At 40.4% G+C, this 23,205-nt stretch overlaps 1 protein-coding gene across 6 annotated transcripts; it reads left to right on the top strand.

Moving 5' to 3' along the window:
* The first annotated feature begins 452 nt into the window (after window positions 1–452).
* Window positions 453–21,013, top strand: TACC3 (transforming acidic coiled-coil containing protein 3). Of its 6 annotated transcripts, XM_026112740.2 has the most exons (17): window positions 457–602; window positions 2,961–3,018; window positions 4,251–4,431; window positions 4,579–4,724; window positions 7,121–8,221; window positions 9,478–9,577; window positions 10,034–10,226; window positions 11,207–11,259; window positions 12,128–12,261; window positions 12,370–12,463; window positions 13,186–13,338; window positions 16,245–16,321; window positions 16,414–16,457; window positions 17,548–17,708; window positions 19,113–19,219; window positions 19,444–19,564; window positions 20,848–21,013. In XM_026112740.2, exons 3-17 carry the CDS (start codon window positions 4,252–4,254, stop codon window positions 20,911–20,913), a joined length of 2,730 nt encoding a protein of 909 aa, XP_025968525.2. In that variant the 5' UTR covers window positions 457–602; window positions 2,961–3,018; window position 4,251; the 3' UTR covers window positions 20,914–21,013. The 6 variants fall into 6 exon arrangements, with proteins under 6 accessions (XP_025968528.2, XP_025968527.2, XP_025968524.2 ...); XM_026112743.2 differs by lacking the exon at window positions 2,961–3,018 and having other exon boundaries at window positions 453–602; window positions 7,124–8,221; XM_026112742.2 differs by lacking the exon at window positions 2,961–3,018 and having other exon boundaries at window positions 453–602; window positions 12,373–12,463.
* The last annotated feature ends 2,192 nt before the right edge of the window (window positions 21,014–23,205 follow it).

The following is a 23,205-nucleotide window of genomic DNA, read 5'->3' as shown; positions in this document are numbered from 1 at the left end:
GAGATGATTGCAAGGTTGGCGTCTGTGCGGCCATCGGGGCCCTCGCAGCCCACTGCCACACTGGGATTTACAACAGGCGGCAAAACACCGCTTCCCTTACACTAACTGGGGAGGTTTTACTGCAACGAAGCACTTTGCCACAGACAGATGTTGGCTCTTCCAGCTGTAATGACACACTGATCACGGAGCTTTGAGTCCACTACTGGTCAGCGCTTCCCCTAGCGCGCGTCTGACGGCGGGGCGCTGGGGCGCTCAGCCGTTGTCCACCTCGGCGGGGCGCCATGATGGAACCACCGAACTACACTTCCCGGCATGCTTCACGCAGCACCATCACCCTCCGCGAAGCCGCCCTTCGGCGGCGGCCTATTGGCGAGGGTGTGGCGGATGGTCCCGCCTCCTTCCAGGACGCGTTCCCGATTGGCGAGGCTGTTCCGAATGCCCCTTCCTCATTGGCGGGCTGGGGCCGCCGTTGAAATTTGAAATCCTGCGGCGGCGGCTAGGGCGGTGCTGCCCGGCGGTGGCTGTAGACGGGGGGACCGCGAGCCCGCGCATCGCCTCAGCCGAGCGCACGGCGGGGCTCGGCACCCGGGGCGCGCCGGCAGGTGCGGGGGCGTTGGGGAGCTGGAGCGCGGGCACCCTGGTGGCGAGAGAGGCTGGGGGAGCCATGGGCCGCCCCGCTGAGCGGGGGAGTGGGAGGGCCGAGGGGGTGGGGGCTGTCGGGGTCTTGGAGGGGCCTCCAGAAGCTTCGGGATGCAGTGGGGAGGGGCGGGGGGGGGGTCTTGCTGAGGGAGATCGGGGGCACCTCTGTGAGTCCGAGGGTGGTGAGGGGCTGGGGGGCCGCCTGTGTGAGCGGGGGGGGGGGGGGCTGGCGAGGGGCTGGGGGCCGCCTCTGTGAGCGTGGGGGGGGGAAGGGGGTTGGGGGCTGCTTCTCTGAGGCTGGGGGTGGTGTGGGGCTGGGGAGGGACCACTGTGAAGTTGGGGGGGGCTCTTGTCGGGTGGTCTTGGGGGCACCCTGGTGAGTTTGGGGGCGGTGTGGGGGCTGAGGGTGTCTCGCGGGCACCCCGGTGAGTTTGGTGTGGGGGCTGAGGGAGCCCCGGGGTGTCTCGGGGGAGCTGAGATGGCTGGGGGCGTGGGTGGCCCCCATGACTGGGGGGGGGGGTGGTTGGGTAGGGCAGGGCTTGTTTCCTTGCAGCAAGGCCAGACGCTGGGGGCGGGGGCAGGCGGCGCTTGGTGCCTCCCAACACCGTCCCCCGCCGCGCTCTTCCTTGCCCGGCTCGGCGCCGCCCCCGCCGCAGGGAGGGGCGGGGGGGTCGGACATCGCCCCCCGGCGTGCTCCGGGGCAGCGAGCCGCCCCCGGGCTGCGGCTCCGCGCCTGCGACCTCCCGAGCTTGCTCGTGGCCAGCGCTGCTGCGAGTTCCCCTTCCTCAGGGGGTCTGCGGAGGGCGAGGCTTCTCGGCTGGGGACTTTTGTGGTCGGGCGGAGGTCGCGATTTTGAGGGAGTCTGAGCAGAAGTGTTTATTCGCTCTGAGCTGATGCGTTTTCACTAGAAGTATAGCTGTCAGCTCTGTCGGTTTGTCTGGAAATCTTCATAGCAGCATGTATCTCAATTCCTTTTAAGTATTTATAAATTGTGTTTGCACATGCATTTTAGCCTGAAAAACTAAGCATGCACTTTACTCTGGAGGATGATGCTCTGCAGTTCCTCTGCTAGAGGATCTTGGAGGACAACAGAGTACAAAAAAAAATCTGTCTCTTTGCCCTGCATGTTCAGTGGCCTTTTTAGGCATTTCGGGATCCAATGGTGTTCTAAGTATTGCTATTTAATGGTGATCGGGGCACAAGTAGATGCTGTGAAGCTCTAACTAAGGGGGTCTAGCATCCTTTTCAGGTCTTATGCAAAGCCTGATGTTATAAATAATGGATTCCTGAGGTCTAATTACCTGATATCATTGGATTTATGTTAATTCTCAAATATGGAGTGAAAGATTGCTATTTGTGCTTTAAATGCATGTTCTTTTAAGATGTGGTTTCATTTTGGGATCTTTAAATGACCATAGTGGGAAAAGCTGCTGGTTTTCACAACATGAGCTTGCATGCATTGGACACGGACCACTTCAATAAACTAAGATTTTTTTGTTTTGTTTAAAGCTTTCCTTCCTCTTTTACCTTATTTCCTACAGCTGCTAGCTAATGAGGTTGTGAAAATAAAATCTAGATGAACTCTTGCTTGCACATATTTTAAATATATAATTATCTTAATGATTTAATCCCATAAAATGAAGTTTGTTTCTAATATCTGAAATTGTGGCTAAATGTGGTATATGTGCATTGTGTCAGTATACTGGGTGTTTAATCTCATCTAGCAATGGTGCATAAACAGTTCAATGTAGTAAACCTAAAGTCTTCCATGAGCAAGGGAGGCTCATTTGAGGTTGTGTTGAAAGGTACTGCCAATTTGCTCATCTTGGGCTTTGTTTTTATACTGGCTAGCTACGTTAAATAACTAGAGATTTTTAAAGATTCAGCTGTTGACCAGTTGTCTCAGTTCTAGCTTGGAGGAATAAGGCAAGCAGTGAAGTTGATTGCACTTCGAGTTCTATAAACTGTTAATATTTTTAGGTATAAAACAAGTTGGGCTAAAGCATGACTCAAAAAGAAATAAAGAAATAACAAATACAACCATAACTGACTTGCTACTGCTCCTTCAGCTATTGTTTGTGTTCCATTGCTGATAGTGTAAAACTTTGGTCTGCTGTTGTCTGTCCTGCAGACAAAGCAACTGAGTTCAGTGGATAGTGAAGCCAATATCTGCATAAGGATTAATGCAAGAGTGAGAGAATGTGCAGAGACTTAATTGCACAGATTTAAACACATGGACAGTAAATCTGAAAACATAATATAAAACTTCCAGAGTGAATGTTATTGTTACCTTTCTGAATGATTGTTTTTGTCATCCTCAGGTGATTTACTTGACTGATTTTGGCCCACTGATGGATGGAAAAACAAGTTAATTGTCAGGTGTTTGATCTTAAAGCATTTGATCGTTTCAAATGTTGATCTAGTCCAGAAAGCCAGCATCTCCTCCAGCTGATGATCATGATAATCTTTCATAGGTCCCTGTGTGCATTTCTCCAATACATTCATTCTTATAGAAGAGATGGCTTTGTTAGCAGTTTGATAAATGTGCAGTTATTGGGAATAATCCTTGATGGGCAGTGGCTATGCCTCATTCTTGCTATATGCTTTCTGGTTCTTTTTTTGCCTTTTTTGCCTTTCTGTTCAACACTTCCCCCCCTTCCCCCAGTACTTGGTGAGGCTACTACTGATTTTTGAAAGGCCCCAAGGGGAGGCTTTAATGGGAATAAAAGGTGAACTGAGTTGAAGTTCTGTAAGGTGTTAGCTTGCATGGGTTACTTGAATATTCTTTCCCTCTAACTTATTTTCCTCCCTAATCTTAGATGTGATGCAAGCTTTAGTTCCAAGTTCTTCACACTTGAAATACTAGTAAAATTAGATCATCTTATATAGTCTTTTAAAGCTTTATGCATGTCTAATGTAAAAACAATGTTTAAGAAATATGTATTTTTATTGCAAGTTTTCTTTTTTTCCAGGTTTTTCTACCAATAATTCTTAAGCAGTATGTGCCTTCACAAAATCTGCATGTGTTCAGATAGTGCAGGGAAAACTTGAATAACTTCATTCAGAACTCTGCTCCTAAACACACCTTAACTAAACACATTTGTTTTGCTATTTACTGGTGTGTAGTATGGTAATAAGGCCTTGTGAATAACATGGAGAAATGATGGTGATTGGCCCCTTACAAAGTCTGTAACTTTGCTTAGTTAGATGCCTTGCCATAAGAGATGTGACCGTACCTCAGTGGCCCTGCTGGCCTTAAGGAGTTGGGAATGAAGAAAACACTAAATGATACAGCTTCCTTTAAAGGATGGGCAGCTTAATTAGTAGGCTTGTATGTCAGCTGCAGAAAGTGCAGTATCAGCAATTAACTTTTTAGACTCGTGTCCAAGGAAGAGTGCCTGTGAAAATTCTGTGGTTAGATGCCTGCAGGGTGGTCCGAGTTATCTTTTCCTATCTGGATTTTTAATACTCTTAGTACTCCTTTTGCAGCTGTTAATCTTTCTTTGCTAGCAAGTGCCAGGCTTCCAGTGTGTTTGATTATCTGGAAGTGCATCTGGCCAGCCACACCCTCTTATTCATGGTGCGATGTTGTATGTGTGTTGATATTCTAGAATGAGTCTGCAGATTTTAAATGCAGAAAATGGAGAAAACTGTGAAAACATCAGTGATGATCTAACAGTGGAAGACTGTGGCTTTTGCTTTACACCACCGGAACCTACAGGGAGACCATCCATTCTGCGCCTGTCACAGAAAGAAAACGTGCCGCCAAGAAGTGTGGTAAAAGCTATGAAGGTAAATCTGCTTTCGTATTGATTGTATTCTTCCTCCTGCGATCTCTGACACTGAACTGAACATGAATGCTATTTGAAGCTTGAAAATATTGCTTTGTTAATGTTCTTCCCTTTTTTCCTCTCCCTCCTACTCCCCCCCCACCCCCAGGTAACCTTTCAAACTCCTCTAAGAGATCCTCAGACTCGAAAAATCTTAAGTCCTACCATGACAGACAAACTCGAGGCTACTTTTACACTGGAGGATTGCAGGGAAGCCCCAGAGGATGATCTTTTATTTGCGTTCAACAATGTTGAGTAAGTAATGTCACTGCTAGAAGTCTTAACGGTAGATGACATACTCAAGATAATTCTCCCATGTTATAAGCTTGTTTATTTAAAATGTAATTTTGTAATATAAACTGCATAAGAGGATCAAAACTACTGCTGAACTTGATGCACAAACTTTTGAAAAACTAAAGCTTTCTGAGAAGTAATGACAGTTATCTTGGTTACAATATTGATTACTGAGCTGTTTCTATTTCTGCAAGTATATTAGGCAGAGAATACAAAACTGTTTCCTACAATTTTTTTCCTGTGAGACTATATAAGTATCTGAAGTTTATCTGAGAAGTCTTCAAATTTCCTTTTTGAATGTCAAGCACTATTTTATCTCTTTGAATTTTATTCTTAAGATGTGTCTTCTGAAGAGTTGGCTTGAATTAACACCTTGAATCAGTGAGTGCTAAGATTAAAAAAAAAAACCACCCTGAAGTGAATGTAACATCAATCCCAAGTTACAACTAGTTTTTGCATCTCTGGTCTAGGAGCCTGTGTCCCAGTGTGGCCAATGGCAGCTGCCTAGAGAAAAGCACAGTCTGCAGTGTTTTCAGGGTTTTGCATCCTCTTCTTCACTAGAGATACTGTTATAATAGTATAGCAATGATACAATGCTATTATGTTATTTAATAGCTCTCAGTGAATATTTTTCTTACTGAATTTTTCAACTTTGTTTTAAACTTACATAAACATCTGATGTCTGTAATGCCTAGTGGCAAGAAGTCTCCAGCTTAGCTTCCTCTTCTGTGGAGGAGTATGTCCTTTTGTTCGTTTTCAGTTACCTGTTAATTTTACTTAGCCCCCTATTCTTGCATTTGGAAAGGGGAGAAGGGAGAAAGATGGAAACAGTGGATGGTCAGTCCTTACTTAACTTCTCAGTGCCCCTTAAATGGTTGGATTCACTTCAACAGTTATTAACTTGCATGTACACTGTAGCTTAGAAAAGTACTTCTAAGCAAGCCACCACAATTTAAAAAAAATTGCTTAATTGCAAAGAATACATTTGAGCCAAAGATGCATGAATAAATGAAGATCTACTACATATACAGCTCAGTTGAGTTAAAAGGTCTGGCACTTGACTGTTTTTAGTTCGGGGCATGATTGTGTGTCAAGGCATTGCTTGTATATATCCTTCTTGTTTTTCTTGCTACAAGCAAATCTGTTTTAAAATTGAAAACTGCATGTTGCTGAATTACTTTCTTTAGAGAGAAGTAGTAAAAAATAACGTCCTTTAAGTTTCAAGTAGATATCTTGCTCTTGACTGGCATTTATTAGGTTAAATAGTGAAAGAAAATGGGAGGGGCCTGACTAGCTAGACAAGTCTGGGGCTGAACTGTTGCAGGGAAGAGGCGCTCAAACCGGGTGAGAAGAACTTTCTGACCTTTATTGCCAACCTTTGCTTTCAGGTTTATCAAAGTAGTATTTTTTACTGAGCGGCTTTTAGTCATGTTCTGCTCTGTAGCAGATATGAACGGCACACAAATAATTACTTTGCACAGGGGGACAAAACAATGGGAGGAAATCCTGTTTCAGGAAGTAATGGCTTAACTCTCTGTAGTCTGAGGATGAGCCTCAAAAAAGTTAAACTTGGGGAAATAACATGGAGAGCAATAACTTGTAGAATACGCAGCAGTAGTGAGTATGCAGACTTTCTTTAACTTGTTTCTTCTCTTAGACTCTTACTTCTTTCTCTTACTAGTGAGAACTTACTAGAGAGAAGTTATTTTCTTGTAGGCTGCTTTGCTCTTTAGCTTTCGTGTTGTACAGAGTTGAGAATACCTGAAGTCTGGGTTCTGTTCTGACATCTAGGATCTCATAGAGGAAATGCTGGTGCACACTTTCAGACATACAAAATTGGCCAGAATGACCAGACAAAGTAATGGATGAAATGGGAAAAAGTGAGTCATGAGCCTAGTCTTATGAGTTAGTCATGACTCATAGACAAATAGCCATGAAGATGTACCACTAGTTGTGCCTGTGTTTGAGTGGATTGTTGCTAACTCTTCCTGAGCATTACATGTTTCAGACTATTCAGTGAAATTGAAATACCTGTTTCACTGTGAGTAGAGTCGTCCACAGCAGTGACTGGAATAAGAGAAACTAGCTGTGTCAAATGGATAGCTTAGGAATACTGAGCAGCTATAAGGACTGATTCTTTTTCCTCTAGTTCATGTATACCATCTCATTATTTCAGGCTGCTTAGATGGCAACTGATTCTTTATGTTGTTTTTTTGCTATCAGCTCCCATACTACCATCAAAAATTCAGACTGTTCTAGAGCATACAAAACTACTTGTGCAAATCATCTTTTTAAACATGATTTGAAATGATATTTGAAAAATGGTTATCATGTGTGATCTGACTCTTTCAATGCAGCAGAAGTCTTCAAAAAACTGAAGCTGAAGCCAATAATAGAGAGTCAAATATACAAATGCCAGAGAAGGTCAGCGCTGCTCCTTACCCAGATGATGAGATGCCAGTGAAGAGCCGAGGTTCCTACAATATTGACTTTGATAACCTAAATGACATCAATCCCTTCCAGAGTTCAATGCAGCTGCAGAATTCTCCTGGAAATCTACAAAAGTCTCCTGTATCTGGAAGCCCCGAGAGAGTTTCTGAAAAAAGTAGTAATTCTCTTCCACTGGATGATACAGTTCCCTTTCCTTCAACTACAGCAAGTGCGGAGAGCTCCAGTGCAGAGGAAAACATACAAACAACATTCTCTGGAAAAGAATCTGTTTTGACAGAGTTAGAGGAGTCTAATAAACACAAGCTGACTCCTAAGCAAGCAATCAGTGACTCTGTGCAGGATGTGAAATCTACTTCCGATGTAGTAAGCCAAGCTGATAACTCTGTGGGATCAACAGAAGCACCTACACATTCTGTACAGTTATCTGGCAAATTAGATCCTAGTAGTGCTGATGTAACTGATTCTTCTAAACCTGGGGAACTGAAGCTTCAGAATGTTTCAGTAGCAGAAAAAACTTCCACAGAAGAGTCAAAGCCTGCAGAGGAACCTTGTATCTCCAAGGGGGAACCTGCAGAAAAGCCTGGTACCACCAAGGCTGGACCAGTAAAACTGGAATTTGACTTTGATAACACCACTGCAAGAAAACCACCTCCTAAGAAACTAGGTAAAAGACCTGGAATTAAGCCACCTTCCAAAAAAATTCCTAGTGCCAAAACAAAAACTGAGAATACTGAAACGAAAAGTGCAAGTAATGTGGAAGAAGAAATTCCTGTTCCCAAAGCATCTTATAAGTTTGACTGGGACAAACTTGATGATCCAAACTTTAATCCATTTGGAGGAGGCTCTAAAATTTCCAGCTCACCCAAGTGCCCTAAACCTAGCAGTCAAAAAGCTCATCTGCAAGAGGAGCAGGATGGTGCCTTGTCAAGGAGGGAGTCTCTTCCAGTGGAGCAGGATAACACACCAAGTACCTGTGAAATTCTTGAGGAAAGAGATCCTGAAAGTTTGTAAGTAAATCTGCATAACTGAATGTAGAAGTACCTAGAACTCTTCTGTGAGAAAAGAGATGCTTTATCTCTTATAAAAAATGGACTCTTAACTCCTTGAGTTTCTCCCTCAGATGGGCAGACTTCTTACATGCACTGTAATCTCTAGCATAATGGGTTGTGATGGCAAAGATCTCATTGGGGAAACCATCTGGAAATGACTAGGTCTGGGCATAAGTTATTCTCGTATCTTAAGGAAGGGAAGACAACAGGCTTATGGGGCAAGAGTATTAATACCTTGGTCAAATGGTTCTTTATCCTCACTCCAAAACTGGAGTAAAACGTGGAAAATCTGATAGCTGCTGCTGTCTTTCAGAAGAACTATGTATTTTGATGTGACTGAAGAGTTAATTGGCACAGTTGTGCTTTATGCATCATGAAAAGGGACTAGACAGTTCTGTTCCATATTTGCAGTGTAGAATTATGGACTGGTTGAAGTGAGTTAGAGTACTGGCTGAGCTCCGTGGTAGTGTTCCTTCCTTACATTGTCTTGGGATCTGAATGCTATCTCCAATTTAAAAACTGCTTCCCAAAAAAGCATTTTTCTGGCACCAAATTAAACTAGAGTTCTTCTCACTTGAAAATGGGAGATGGTGCGTTTTGTTTCCTAGAAACTACCTATTAAATTGTCAGCAGCTTTTTGCATTACCATAGGCAGGTGCTTGCCTGAAGTAGACTTTCATGAGATGTTCACCTGGCAGAAATGACTGTCTGCTCTCTTACTCCCTGTGTACCATGATGAGCTACTTGTAACTTTTCACTTGGTAAATATTTACACTGTCATCAATAAATGAAGTATTGGACTTCTAATGAAGCTTTACACCAACAGTCATGCTGCATTATTTTGGTGGAAAGAGTAGCAGGCTGCCTTGTAAATTCTAGTTCTTTTTTTAAACAAAAAGTCCGTCTTAAAAAATAATTTGGGCTTTACGGATGGAAAAAAGCCAAGGGTATTAAGTCTACTGTAAGACTCTTCTGTGATACTGCTGTAACTTTCTCTGCTTCTCAGATAGCACTGCTTCTGATGAACAGAGCTTTGTCACTTAAGTGTCATCAGGCAAGACAGTGAATTTACATCCCCACCCTTGAAGCTTTCTGTACTGCAGCAGTAGAAGCTCTCAAATAAGCTTATTTTATTCAGTGTTTCAGTATATCTAGCAAACAGAATTCAGAATCGTCTAGGTGGCTTGGAATCAGTGATACCTTTTTTTCTTTAGGGAAATTGGTAAACAGAGGGTGGCAGAAGACAAGCCAGGAATTCAAGAAGACAATCTAGGAGCTCAAACAGAAGGCAAACTTCCAGGACAACTAGCCATGGTAATGTATACAAAAGATCAATTTCTTGGCCAGTTGCTTAATAGAACAAAATTATTCTTGACTTCAGTATATCCCTTGTTTGATATTTTGTGTAAGAATTGTTTTTTAGAGTTTTAGAATGAATATCATTTGTGCACAGACTTCTTTTGAAGGTAATGTCAGAGGTGGCAGAATTGGTAGCTTGGTACATGGTATCTCTTTTTTGATCAGCAGTAGTGTATAAGGACAAACCTAAGGGTGTGGACTCTGAAGAGTGACTCATGTCTAATGTGAGCTGTACTTAACACCTTGCTAGTACTGTTTAGTTTCTGTGCCTACAAACTTTTCAGGTTTATGCTGGCTGCCCAGCTAGTTTGGCAAACCAATTTGATCATTATTATGATACTGAATATATTATATCCATATTACAAGTAAAGTGTTATATTAACAATAAAAAGGATTGCTTCTCTTCTGCAGGAGAAGAAAATACATCCCTCGAAATTGTCTCCAGCTAATGTCCTCTCTCAAGATAGTCTAGTTTCTGCTGGCAGTGGAAAAAGCTCAATGCCTGCAGAAGAAATTAAACTTAGTTCCCACACAACTGAGATAATAGCAGATGACCAGACAGCTAGCACTGAACCTGAAGAGCAGTTCAGACCATCAGCAGAAGGTAATAGCAGTTTTTTAGGATAGACTTGGAATGATGCTATTAAACTAATGATTCGATATATTTGTTTCTCTACTTCAGTATTGGCAATTGATTCTACTTTTATTGTCTCCTTTTGCTGTCCTAAAAGGTTTGTAAAAATCACAATAAATAGGAGGGGTGGGAAATGTATTGAAGATTAACCTTCTGGATTATACTTAATTCCGATAGCTGACTACTAGCAATAATCTGCTGCCCGAGAGAATGAACTTTATTCTGGCATAGAAATGGTGTCTTTGGAGCTTCAGTGACAGCCTTCTGTGCTGAAAATATATGCTCTGCCCTCAAAATCACTTCTCGCATTAAGTACTTCCTAAAATGAGAACCTATATTTGAGTCTTGTAGCTTACTGCAGGCCCTCAGCAATGCTTGAATGCTGATTGCTTGTTGCAGCATGGGTGGTCTTTCTGCACTTGCATGTGTCTTGAAAGCTTACTGCATGGGCAAGACTTCAGACCACCTAGAAGGATTATTGCTTGTAGGAGCATTGTGTGGAAGGATGAGCAAATGGCTGCTGTGCAGTGTGTCACATAGTACTTGAGTGGAATTGATGCATTAAGAAATGGCCATGATAACTTCTGTGATCACAGCTGTACTAATTTTAATGGTCAGACTGGTAATCTTAGCCTTTTATGGGGCATTGTATAAAGCTTGTGCATGCCACTTTAACTATAGGACAACAGAATTTCTTCAGATGTGTGTTAAACTCATAGAATTTAACATTTGGGGGCTAATGGAGGCTAAAAGTTCATTTGGCTTAGACAACTTTGCCTTTTTAATTCCATGTTGAAGTATAATGCTTTTGGCAAGTGGAAAACTAAAGCTGATGAGACAGGAAGATGGATTTATTTGCTTTTTACCTATACATATTTGTTTCTATCTGTAGATGCTTCACTGTAAGATAATATGACAATATTGCACATTTTTGTATAATTCTTTTCCAGTTCTAGGAATGGGCATAGAAATAGACTACCTGGAACAGTTTGGGACTTCATCAGTAAGTATGATACTGAAATGTTTTGTTATCCTTCCTACCTAAGCAGAAAGGAAGAGAAAAGGGAACTGTCAAGCCTGAGATGCTTTTATGAAGTGACTTGGCTTTGAACTTGACCATAGAAATATATTTTCTGTTTCAAAGGAATGTAGCTATAAGGCTGGGGGAGGGATGTAGTTACAAGCAGTTCTGCTAAGGATCAGAGATCCTGTGCTTTGTTTGCATTTGCTTACAGAGGTGCTATTTCTGTTATTGGTAGCGAAATTGAGATGAATGATGTTTCACATCTCTGCTTGCCAAAGCTGTGAGAACATGATGCCTTTGGAAGTGCAGGATCACTGTTTTGAAGCAATATTTTTCAAAGTTCTTTTTTTATGGAAAACTTCAGGAAGTCTGTCTCTAAATCAGGAATGTCATGTTTAAATTAATACAGCTTAATTCTTTCTCTTTCTTTGGGCCAGAGTCTATTTCCATAGAGGAATGATGAGGAGTGACTATGAATACACAGTGAATTGAAATTGTTTTTTTATCCCACCATGTTTGTCTTATTGTTATGTTAGCAAAGGCAGAGGCTGACATACCACTGCTCACTCAGTTTACATACCATCTTTCCCTGTCAGATAGGTCTGCTGGTTTTGAAAAGTTCATGGAAGTTTGCCCGTTTGGTTCTATCTATGAGCAAAGGACTTTGAGTTCATGATGTTACATAAGGACTTAAGCTTGTGGGCACCAAGTTCTGTTACATAATTTTTCTCCTGAGAACAATACTCTGGCCACAGAAGAATAGGCTCACCCTCCCTCCAGAGGATTGTGTGTGCTAGTGTTATGCCATAAAGCAGCAAATCTGCTCGTTATGCCTCTCTCTCCTCAGTTCAAAGAGTCTGCTTTGAGGAAACAGTCGCTGTATTTGAAGTTTGATCCTCTGTTGAGAGACAGTCCCAGAAAACCAATCTCTGGTACTATTGAAACAAATATGAGTATTATGACTGCTCCACTTCAGTGTGGGTAGGTATTGATTTAATCTAAACTGTAGTACATAGCTTTACAAAGAAAGGCAGCGCTTGAACACAATTGCCTACATTTGCTAATTTTTAGTTCTGTTGCTGATTTAAGCAGATTGCTTGAGGAAGCTGAAAAGCCTGCAGTGAGTCTTCAAAATGAAGAAAAACCAAAAGGACTAGATCTTCTGGGAACGTTTACAACTTCTGTAAGGATACCTGAAATGATACCAAGTTTCTTGTTGATATTTTGGGGGAAGGGGTCAAGTAGTGTTCTGGATTCAAGATTTGTCATGCAAAGCTTCTATGGATAACAGAATACTTAAAATGTTTATTTAAACTGTCATCTTAGAAATGAGGTTGGATACCCAATGATATCAAAGTTGAACTTTTTGATGAAAATATGCAAGGGCATGAAGTCCTCTTTTGTGGAAACTAGTAGCACTGCACATTCTCGAAAAGAATTTAAACTACTGTTAAGAATGCTTTATTTGAGCAATCTTATTTTTGTGGCTTCATCTGCATGAAAGATAAGCTCTTATTTTAATTGCACTGCTGGGTTGAAAAGCACTACTTCAATTAAACTTGATGCTGTACAGCCTAAGGTTTATAATGTGAACATGTCTTTTGAATAGACATCTACACAGCAGTTTATCCCAAACTAGTGCTTGATTCACTGAGAGACAGTGTGGTGTCATCTGCTGTTTCTGCTCATCCTAACTGATAGATAGCAGTTTCTTTAACACCTCAAAAATAATTCCATAGTAGTTCTACAAGATATCTGCAAGGTAGCAAAGTTATGATTACAATTATAGAGCTTGGAGTTTTCTTAAGTTAAATATGTTGAATTAGCTTGGGATATTCTACATGCAGCTAACCAACTGTACTGAAATCAAAATCTATTAAAACTCCAATTTTTCTTTCCTTGCAGGATACAGGTCCCCTAATTCCAGACTCTGTGACCAGTGATGTTTCACCGCTGCCTTTTGCTGCTTCTACAAACACTGCAGTGGATGCTATTATAGATGTGCTAAAATATAGTCAAAAAGACATGGATGCAGCTGTCGAACTGGTTAAAAAAGAGGTATGGTGATCCCTCCAAAGCAAAACTTTAACCTTAAAAATCCCCTTTGTGTGGTTTATGGTACATCCCTGTATACCTGATAGTCCTTTTCATCAGACTTGAAATAAGCATCTCGTCCTGAAAAGCTTACTGTGACCTTGATAGTAAGAGCTATAGAACTCTTCAGGGCTGATATCTGAGGAAATATGGCAAACTTCATTTTCAGTCAGCTTCTGCCTAGTACTGGCCAGTATTAAACAAGGGTCTACTATCAAGAGGTGGAATGTATGGAGGCTTAATATCAGTGATCTAAACACTTTTTATTAAACTATGCAAGAACTACCTGTTCTTGCCTACAGGAAAGAGGGCTTCTTTGATTATAACTATATCCTTAAAAACAAGGTAAAGCTGTAATGGCAATTCAGTGAAGGGATGTGGTGTCATTTTTTTGTGTGTATGGAATGGGGAGGCACAGGACAAAGGGAGAGGACAATGTGTCCAGCTGCTAAACTAAGAAAAAATGAAGTCTGGAACACTGGAGGAAAGTAATGTGAGTGGAGGAGGAAGGAAGGAGTCAGTGGGATGTCAAGAGTCTTCTGCACCTGTATCACTATGGAGATTGATTTTTGACCCTCACTTTTTCTGATGCAAGAAGAGTGATATGTCCCCTCATTCCAAAAATCTGAGTACTACTTTCATTATGGCTTTTAGATTATGTAAACTTACAAATACCAATTAATGTAGAAGGAGTACTTATACCTAAATCTCCCTAAAACTAAATACAGTACTTCCTGTGGTCATTTCAAAATTAACTTCTGAAGAAGCATTCAAAATGACTGACCAACTGCACTGCAGTCAGTGAGACTAAGGGCACCAAATGCCCTTTGGGAAGATTACCAGTACCTATGGCCATTTGTGGCTTTACAGTTCTTTTTCTTTAGAGTACAGAGGTGCTCTTCTAGGAGTGAAAGTTCTGCAGAACTGCTTTCTGTTTGTCATTTGGGAGGAAACTTTTACCTTGTGTATTGTGTAGCGCATGGAACAGGAAATAAGTGCAGCTTTGGCAGGGAACAGATCTTAGTGCAGTGAGCAAAAAGAAGAACTTGCATAACAGGGAGTAAAGCTTGTAATACTTTGGTGCTCTGATTTCAAAGAACCAATTTAAACATGTAAATATAGTTGCAGTAAGGCAGGTGGGACTGGGTGACTCTAGCTAGATACACTGTATTAATCTGAAAGGATGACAACCTGTATTTAAGATGACCTTAATTTTTTGTGAAATTACTGGGGGGGGTGGGGGAAACCCTGTTCTCCTTCTGGATATATGTAATTCATGAAAACTTGCTTTGAGGGTCTATTGAATTATTTCAGTTGACTTACCAAATGAAAGCTGCTAATTGTTTCTATTTTCATGTTTTTGCTTTTGTCAAATTTTGTTTCTGACCTCACAATTAATATTTTTGTGTTTAGTTTCACAATGAGTTTAAAGTTTGTCAGATTCTCTCTAGCTTTTGGTACTTTCTTTTTTTTATAATTCAGTTAAGGTGTATTGACTCTCAAAACTACCAAAAGTCATGGTAGAGCTTTCTGAACTACAGTATACTGTGCAACTTTGAGGGGAAACCAAGAAGTAATCAGGTGCTCTCATTCTCTTATTTAAACTTGCAGGCTGTTTTGTGTATATTTAGGCTCCTTTGTCAATAGGTGGCTTCCCGCACTACAAAGTCGACTATCAGCATTACAGTTTTTAAAAGAAAACCCCAGGACAAAACTGAATTTCCTGGAGTTTAAGGCAAAGATACTACCTTGCTTATAGTGTCTAATACTGTTACTGTGAGCTCTGCTTTAATTCAATTGTTGTGATATAGGTATGGATATTCTTCAAGACGAAGTGTTGTTAAATCTGGAAATATGATGGAGGGTTGAGCGCTGCATAAAAATGGCTTCAAACTGCAACCTGATTGTGACCAGAATAATTAGTCTATATATCAAGAGATTCAGTTGCTGAAGATCTCTGCACAAGGAATAGTTTGTCCTTATTACAAATCAAATAGTCTATTAAAAAAAAAAATCAAGTCTTTGTAATGGAGAAAACAAATTAACTTCTGTATTCAGAAGTTCAGTGAAGTTAAACAAAATACAGAAGAATGCAACTTGCATAAAAAGACATGCAAACAATTCATATATATATATCTATTAGTAAATATTTAAGTAATTCCTATATCCCAATCTCATGCTCTCTTGACACTTTCTATGATCAGATATTTCTTTCCTATTAATGCCAAAGTACAGTGTCTCTTCAGAATATCTTGAAGATGTATTGACTGCTGTGTGGCATGTCTGAAGGCTTTTGACATTCATAGTTAGCTTGTATTTGCACCAGTACCAACAGCGAGAACCTGAAGTCTTGGTAAACTTAGCAGTGACTTCCATGAGTGAATAGACACATTTCTTAAATGCAACTAGCTTCCAGTATTTGCTCTTTCCTGTGTTAAGATTTGTAGATTCCTATGGCTTGTTTTGCTTGCCTTTTAAATAAAAGAGAATGAGTAACTCTTGAGAGAATATTATTTCATGGCTGAAGATTACTGGCCAAGGAACAATGACCTGCATGTAGGATGAATAAGAGTAGTCAAGAGGTGGACTGAGGTTGCTCAAGTCTTGCCATTTAACAGATGTTAGTCACATTCAGTTGGAATTACTTCTGTGAAATCTAAATATCATACTAGGTAATCTCATTTAACCTAACTAAATTTGTAATGAAACACTCCACTTTAAATTCCGACTGTTCAACGGAATCAAATTTTCCCCGTAGTAAATTCTAAGTACACCTAAGTTACCCTTCAAGCTGTTTTGATACTCAAAATGTGTATCACTTCCTGTGGGGGGGGAAAAAATAGAGCTTTGCTTTCCCCTCTTCCCCGAAGGTTCAAGAGAAGCAGCTGGAGACTCTAGAATGGAAAAAGAAGTATGACAAGCTTCATATGGAATACAAGGAAATGGGGTAAGCATCTGCCTTGATTTGTATATCTGCTAATTTCTTCTAGCTGCCTTTTCTAACCTATGTTCAACATTGTTTTTCATGTTTTATTTCAGAAAAATAATTGCAGAGTTTGAGGGTACAATAACCCAAATGATGGGTAAGTTTCATATTTACGTAATAGTTTGAGGGGGGCATGCTAAGCATAAGATGACTAACTGAAGTCAGTACTATTTCACTTTTAATGACATTAGCATTTCAAGTGCTCATGGGTTGTACATATGGCTGCAGACAAGGCAGTCATAGGTTAACTGTTTTATGTATATTCAAGCAGACATAGTGTATATTGATATACCTTGGTAGGTAATAATGACTTCCTGAGTTAGGCATAAACATACTAAGCTTTTTATTTGGCTCTCTAGTTGTGTGGACTGTTAGTTTTTAGAACTGGCAGATCTAAATGTCTGCAGCTTGTGTTAAATGAAGTCAGGTAATAAACAGTGATTAGGTGTCGATAGGAGTTCTGCCTGGACAGATCTGCCCTTTGCTTCAGTCAGACTTGTGACTTCATAGTTATGAAAACACCGAAAGAAAGTCATATAGCTTCATTCTCCTAGCTGAAAGCTGAATTTGTTGAATCTATGCCATGCTTAAATTTGGTTCTTTACAGAGACTTGATTAGTAGTCAGCCTTTTTCCTGCTTCTTAAAAAGTAAGCCTATGGGGAAACATATTTCAGGTGTGCTAGCAAAAGCTTGACCTGTAAGTTTGCTGTGCTGGTCTAGCTTGTTATCCCAGTCTCCTCCAGATTTTCCAGCTACTGGGTATCCTTGAAATGAAAAACATGTAAATGCTTTCTTAGATTCCTTGTTTCTATCACAACATTTGAGGCTTCTGCTATGGTAAACTCCAGTGCAGTTTTTTGACTACATTGCAGTAGAAGTAGAGTAGAAGCTCTTTAAAGTAAAACCATGTATTTGGACATGCTTCTTATAAGCACAGCCCTTAATGACCTCTGAAGTTGATAGGAGGTAATATGCAGCAGACTAAGAGAATATAATCTCTTCCCTAAAGGTCAAGGTAAGATATCCTTTGGGAGGAGAGGCTAAACTATAAATGCCTTTTTTAATTAAGACAACAATAAATTGGAGATGTGGAAGTCATGTGTCCATATTATGGATTTTTTTCTTGTTTTGCGCTAATGCAGCAACTTAACATAAGAGCATAACACTGTTACCCTCTCTTTGTTAGAGGATGCTCACAAGCAGAAGGAGCTTTCAAAGAAAGAAATGCAGAGGATGGTGGAAGAGAAGCAGCAAGTTATTTCAGATCTGAACTCTATGGAGAAATCTTTCTCTGAACTGTTCAAACGATTTGAAAAACAGAAAGAAGTGCTAGAAGGTTATCGCAAAGTAAGATGCTATAATGCAGACAATATCCTTTCAAGATAAAGGAGACTTACCTTCTGCAAGAGTTGGAGAAATGATGAATTTCTAGAGCAGCCACTAGTTGCTGCAGGCACTACCTGTAAAACAGGGTACCAAGTTGTGCTCTGTTTAAGGATTAAAAAAATGAACTATTAGGTATTTAATTCTGGCTTAAAGTATGATGATCATCTTTTTGTTAGAAGCCAAATTTTCCTCAAACGAAAGAATGAGACATTTCTTCCTGGATGCATAAAGAGATCACTTTGTTAATCATGGAGACTGACGCCAATGTAGCAACTCTTGCATAAGGGCAGCCTGGTTCCCTACATTCTTGATGAATGCTCAATAGGTTTTGCTATTACAAGATGAAACACGCTTTTTTGGATGGGATGTTATTTAGCTTAAAAACAAAGCCTAGTAAAGTCACGTCTTTGTTCTAAAACATCTACAGCTATTTCTGGAGATGGGAGGAATGAAGCTACTGAGCCAATCTCCCTGTGTAGGAAATGTATAAAAGCTGCATCAGTTTTTGTGAAGAGGATGTGCCTTCAGATATGTTGTCTTCAAGTTAACCTTTACTGTTCCCTACTTAAATTCAAAATCAGCCTGTTATAAAGCTCATGGTAGTCCAAGTTTTAGGAACAGACGTCATGTCTGTCTTGGCATTTACATGTTAGTGTTGCAGAAACTTGTGTAAGACATGTTTCTTCATCTCATGTCTGTTCCCGCTCTCCACCATGAATGTAGAAGCTTTCTTCTTAGAGTAGAGCTAAAGTGTCATCTGGAGACAGTGAGTTGCTAAATTCAAGATCTGGAATTAGTGGGGAGTCTTAGCACTTTTTTCAAACAGTTCCAACTTGCTACAATAGCTCATAAAATAAGCAAGGTGTGATAATGTTGGTAACTTTGGTGCTATTTAATGTTGGATTCACTTGCATCTGGGCCCAAAGCCTGAATTTTTCCCTGGACTTTATGGAGGTACTTGGATTTCTAGTTATTCTCAGGACAATTGCAAACTAAGATGAAGTTGATTGAAAGAATAAAAACTGATTAGAGATAATTAGCAAGGATCCAGAGGCCTTTTCTTCTTACCAGATGCTTTCTACTAGATAAGAGAGTATGTTGGGAGTGGGGGGCAGAGGATAAACTTTAGTTTGTGCAAAATGAGAGGGGTTGAAAAGACCAACTTCATCCCCTGTATGAGTGTTGACAACTGTTCCTATTACTCTCAAGCAAATAATGCCACTTTGCTGTAGTCAAATAGCCTATTTGGGAAGCGGAGAGACTTGTCCACCTTATCTTTGCAGACATGTGGCCAGGAATCTGTAGTCTGAAATACTTAGCTCCTAGCATGTAAAAAGCGAACTAAACTTCTTCCTCCTGGCATAGAATGAAGAGGCTCTGAAAAAGTGTGCTGAAGAGTACCTGGCCAGAATCAAGAAAGAAGAGCAGAGATATCAGGCACTAAAGGCACATGCTGAAGAAAAGCTGCATCAGTAAGTACCGTGTCAAGAAGTCAAATACTGGGAGTGAAATACTTAGCTTGCCCAATTGGAATTGCTGCAGAACTTGGTTCATTAGTGCCAAAACTTTAGTGTGACTTAAAACACTTATAATTTGGGGATTCATCTTCAAAGTGCAAGAATCTAGTGTGATCTGATGTGAACAGTTCTGCTATGCTGTCTGATGGTGGCTTAAATGCTGTCTTGCTTCAATTTAGAGCAAATGAAGAAATTGCCCAGGTACGGAGCAGAGCCAAGTCAGAGACTGCAGCATTACAAGCCAGTCTCCGCAAAGAACAAATGAGGATCCAGTCCTTAGAGAGGAGCCTAGAACAAAAGGTTAGTCAAAATGTCTCTAGTGAGTCTAAGTTTTACTACTTGAGGTAGTTTAAGAAATGCCTTGTACCAGTGTTAGAAGTAACCCATGCTAACTAGCTATGCTGTTCTTGCTTGCTGCTGTTGAGGCAGGCTCTAGGAAATAGGCATTGAAACTTAGGGCACAACTCTAGCATGATAGAACTCATCCATATGTACAAATCTGTGTGGGCAAAAGATTTGTTACCAGAGATGGGTCACAGAAGTGACTGGTCAGGCTACTGTGTCTGAAGGTTATCTGAATGGCTGAAGGGGATGAAGTAGTAGAATTTAAACTTACAAGGCAGAATTTGAGAATGAATCTTGAATAGCTGACTGGTTCAGCTTGTTCCTTAGTGTATGATTTATAAGCCATTAGTGCTAATACAGACTTTTTGTTATTGGCTGAACTTTTTCAGTATTTTTCAGGCCACTAATCCTGATATTCAACTGTAGTGTTTCATATTGTATAGATGAAGTTTTAGAATGCTTTGGAAAGGCACATCACTGACTTGTTAGAACCTTTTAAAGGAAAAACTCTTAAGGTTTAAAAATTATATTGTTGGAAATGCCTGCTACTAGTTTTATGCTGCATCATGGTTATTTTTATCAGCACTGAAGACTCAAATTAGTTAATGCTGAAACATTTCTGAAGAAAAGTCCCATGTTTGTGTTACATCTCCAGGCTTAGGGCTGGGGTTTGTGTAGCTGAATAAATATAGGTTTTTAAATAAATGAGAAGAGCCAATTAACACAGAACTAGTTTTGCTCCTGTTATAAATACAGAAACATTTCATGTTTAGAACTTTTTTATTAAAATGATTGACCATATAAGGAGTTACAAAAGCTGGAATTTTTTTCCCCACATGTCAGTAAGTGTCCAAGTGTCATCCTACAAAAAAATTTGTCTTGTGAAGGTGGAAATCTAAATGGTCACTATTCTCTTGAATTTGAGTGTATCTAACCAAAGGACTTTGAGTGTGATAACTCATGTTTCCTGAGATTGCTGATATCAGATTATGGGGAAACTTTGCAGGAGAACTAGAGATAATGCAGTAAATTCTGTTGGCTCATTTGCCAAGCCTATTAAGGGTGCCTTATAACCTTCTAAAAGTAGACTGTCTGTCAGAGTAAATTTGCATAGGTCAGTAGCATGTAAATGGACTTTCTATTCAATGTGTTGGGGAGCATGACTGTTGATGACTCAGATCACTGTATCATGGCTTAGATGTGCCTGAAACTCACTGTTCTTTTTCCATTCTTAACAGACTAAAGAAAATGATGAACTAACAAAAATCTGTGATGACTTGATTTTGAAGATGGAAAAAATCTAATAGTTGCACTGTCTTGTAAATATGTCTAGTCTCTCTGAGTTCCTGTCCTGTGTTCACTTTTTAATTATGAATGTGGAAAAAATAAAACTCTTGATTTGCACTTCTTGTATATTATTGGCTGTGTCTTTTTGTAGGAAACATCAATTTATTGACAAGTTCATAAATACTCAAGTTCAGTTGTCCCTTCTGGTAGGTATACATGGTCATCATAAACACTTTCACAGAAATCACTCAAAGTTGTAATCCTGTCATCCTCAGTCTCTCTTCCCTATACAAGAACACAAAGGTTCTGTACTGACAGCCACTGGCTTTGCCGATCAGGGTCAACATAGGACATGTCTCTATTTTGCACATCCTGCAATCTCCTCTTAATCAAAATCTTTTAGAGTTACAAGGTTGTAATAGAGCTTGACCTGTCACAAATACCATAAAATAAGAACTGAAAGTTTAAGCAGACTGAATGTTATGTCCTGCCTATGGTTATCTATGTTCCCTTTTTATAGGAGACACTTGCTTATTGGTGTGAATCTTGGACTTAAGTGTTTGCAGTAAACAAGACCAGTTACTAATCTTGAAGGTGAATAATAAGCAAAATATCTTAGGGTGGTTTTGCACATTTTGTTTGCAAACAAAACTTGGGGGTGTGTGTGTGGATTTTTCGTTGATGTAAAAGTGTAGAACTTAAGCTTCTTTATTTTAAGGCTATATGACTGCACTGAAATGGTTCTGTTGCAGCAGGCAAACTAGGGTGTACTGAATAGCAGGACAGACTTGCTTGCTGCTCTGCCTCATTGATTTTTTTTTTTTTTTTAATGGCTTCAGTCTGATGCTTTCCAGTCACAGGCCAGACCTCCCTGCCACTTGACTGAAAGACAGTGACGAACAAAATGATGCATCTTATGGAGGGCCTTGAGAGAAATACAGTAGGCTGCAGGTCAGAGGTTGAGATGAAGTCAGCTTTAATTAGGGCAATAACTGATATCTCAGATGAGCTGTTTCTGCTCAACAGGATTGCCTCATCACTGGCTACTGCTTTTTATTTTAATATCGCTTGGGAATTCATTCCCTCACTTGCCTAATAGTTGCATTTTGTTCTCAAGAGTGCTGCTGGGTGTGTTCTTAGCTCTCCTTATTTTGGAGTGGTTTCTTTATGCTGGGGTAATCCTCCAGGGCAGGAAGAAAAATGAACAACAGTCCCTAGCAGGTCTGAGGTCTGCTCTTTAGCTAGCTAGCTACCTGTTAGTAGCATGTATATTGGCTGTTGTATGTAGAATAAAGATCCTATAGCTCAGAGCAGATCTACAGACTCCAAATTCCTGGTGCATGGGCTTTACTCTAACTCCTGCAGTATCCTGAGTGTGTCTGTATGAAAACAGTGGCAACAATATTGTATGCTTAGCTTCTGCTGAAACTGCTCTACTGTGTGTTTTCTTTAAGGCTTAGGAAAGTGCCAGACTAGCAGAGTAAATTTGTCACAGAACAGACTGAACAAAAAAGGTTTGTTGCTGCCTTAGCTTCAGAGAGCAGGCATTACTCAAGGCTGTGGTTTGGGGATGATGTGGTCACAAATGATAGACCTGTTCTTTCTCCCCTGGCAAGGGACAGTGAAGTGACAGCGGTGTGATCATCCAGATAGGCTTACTGACCTGGGGAAAGGGTGCTGACCTGGGACATATTTTGCATTGGATCGCTGTGTCTGCCCTTGTGTACATCTTACACAAAAAGGGAAGGATAGAATAAGGCAGAGAAGGATCCCATTTCAGCAGAATCCCAAGCTAGATTAATGTAAAACTAAGCTATCATAAATTAAATTCACACATTAGGAATGAACTTGCAATACTAAATCTTTCCATAAGATGTAGCTGCTGCTCTTTGAAATATTGACTGTAATAGACCGGGCTTTGCTTCAATGCTTTACAGAGATGGATTTTGTCCCTCTCTACTTTGATTGCACTTAATGGTAGTAAGATGATTGTTCTGATAAAGATTCTTGTTGGAAAGGACAAAACTGCAAAGTGATATATATCAATAGACTATATAAATAGTGATAATACCATCTGAAGCTTCTGTGCTGCAGATACCAAAGTGTTAGCATACCCCCAATTCTGATAATGTAATGAGTTCTTCGGAGTTTGGGGACAAGGTCTCTTGTCATTGTGTCTGCCCTTCTCTTCTGCTCATGCAGTGTGTGGAGGGCGGGGTACAGTCTTTTTCTGTGTGTCTTCAGGCAACACCAGAGACTGCAGCATAAGGGAGTCCTGGGAGCCTCCCTTTGTTCCTTCAGGTGACCTG

This window comes from Dromaius novaehollandiae, chromosome 4 (assembly GCF_036370855.1).
Source record: "Dromaius novaehollandiae isolate bDroNov1 chromosome 4, bDroNov1.hap1, whole genome shotgun sequence".
Lineage (NCBI taxonomy): Eukaryota > Metazoa > Chordata > Aves > Casuariiformes > Dromaiidae > Dromaius > Dromaius novaehollandiae.
The sequence above is the reverse complement of the archived record's forward strand: the minus strand, read 5'-3'. Positions and strand labels throughout refer to the sequence as shown.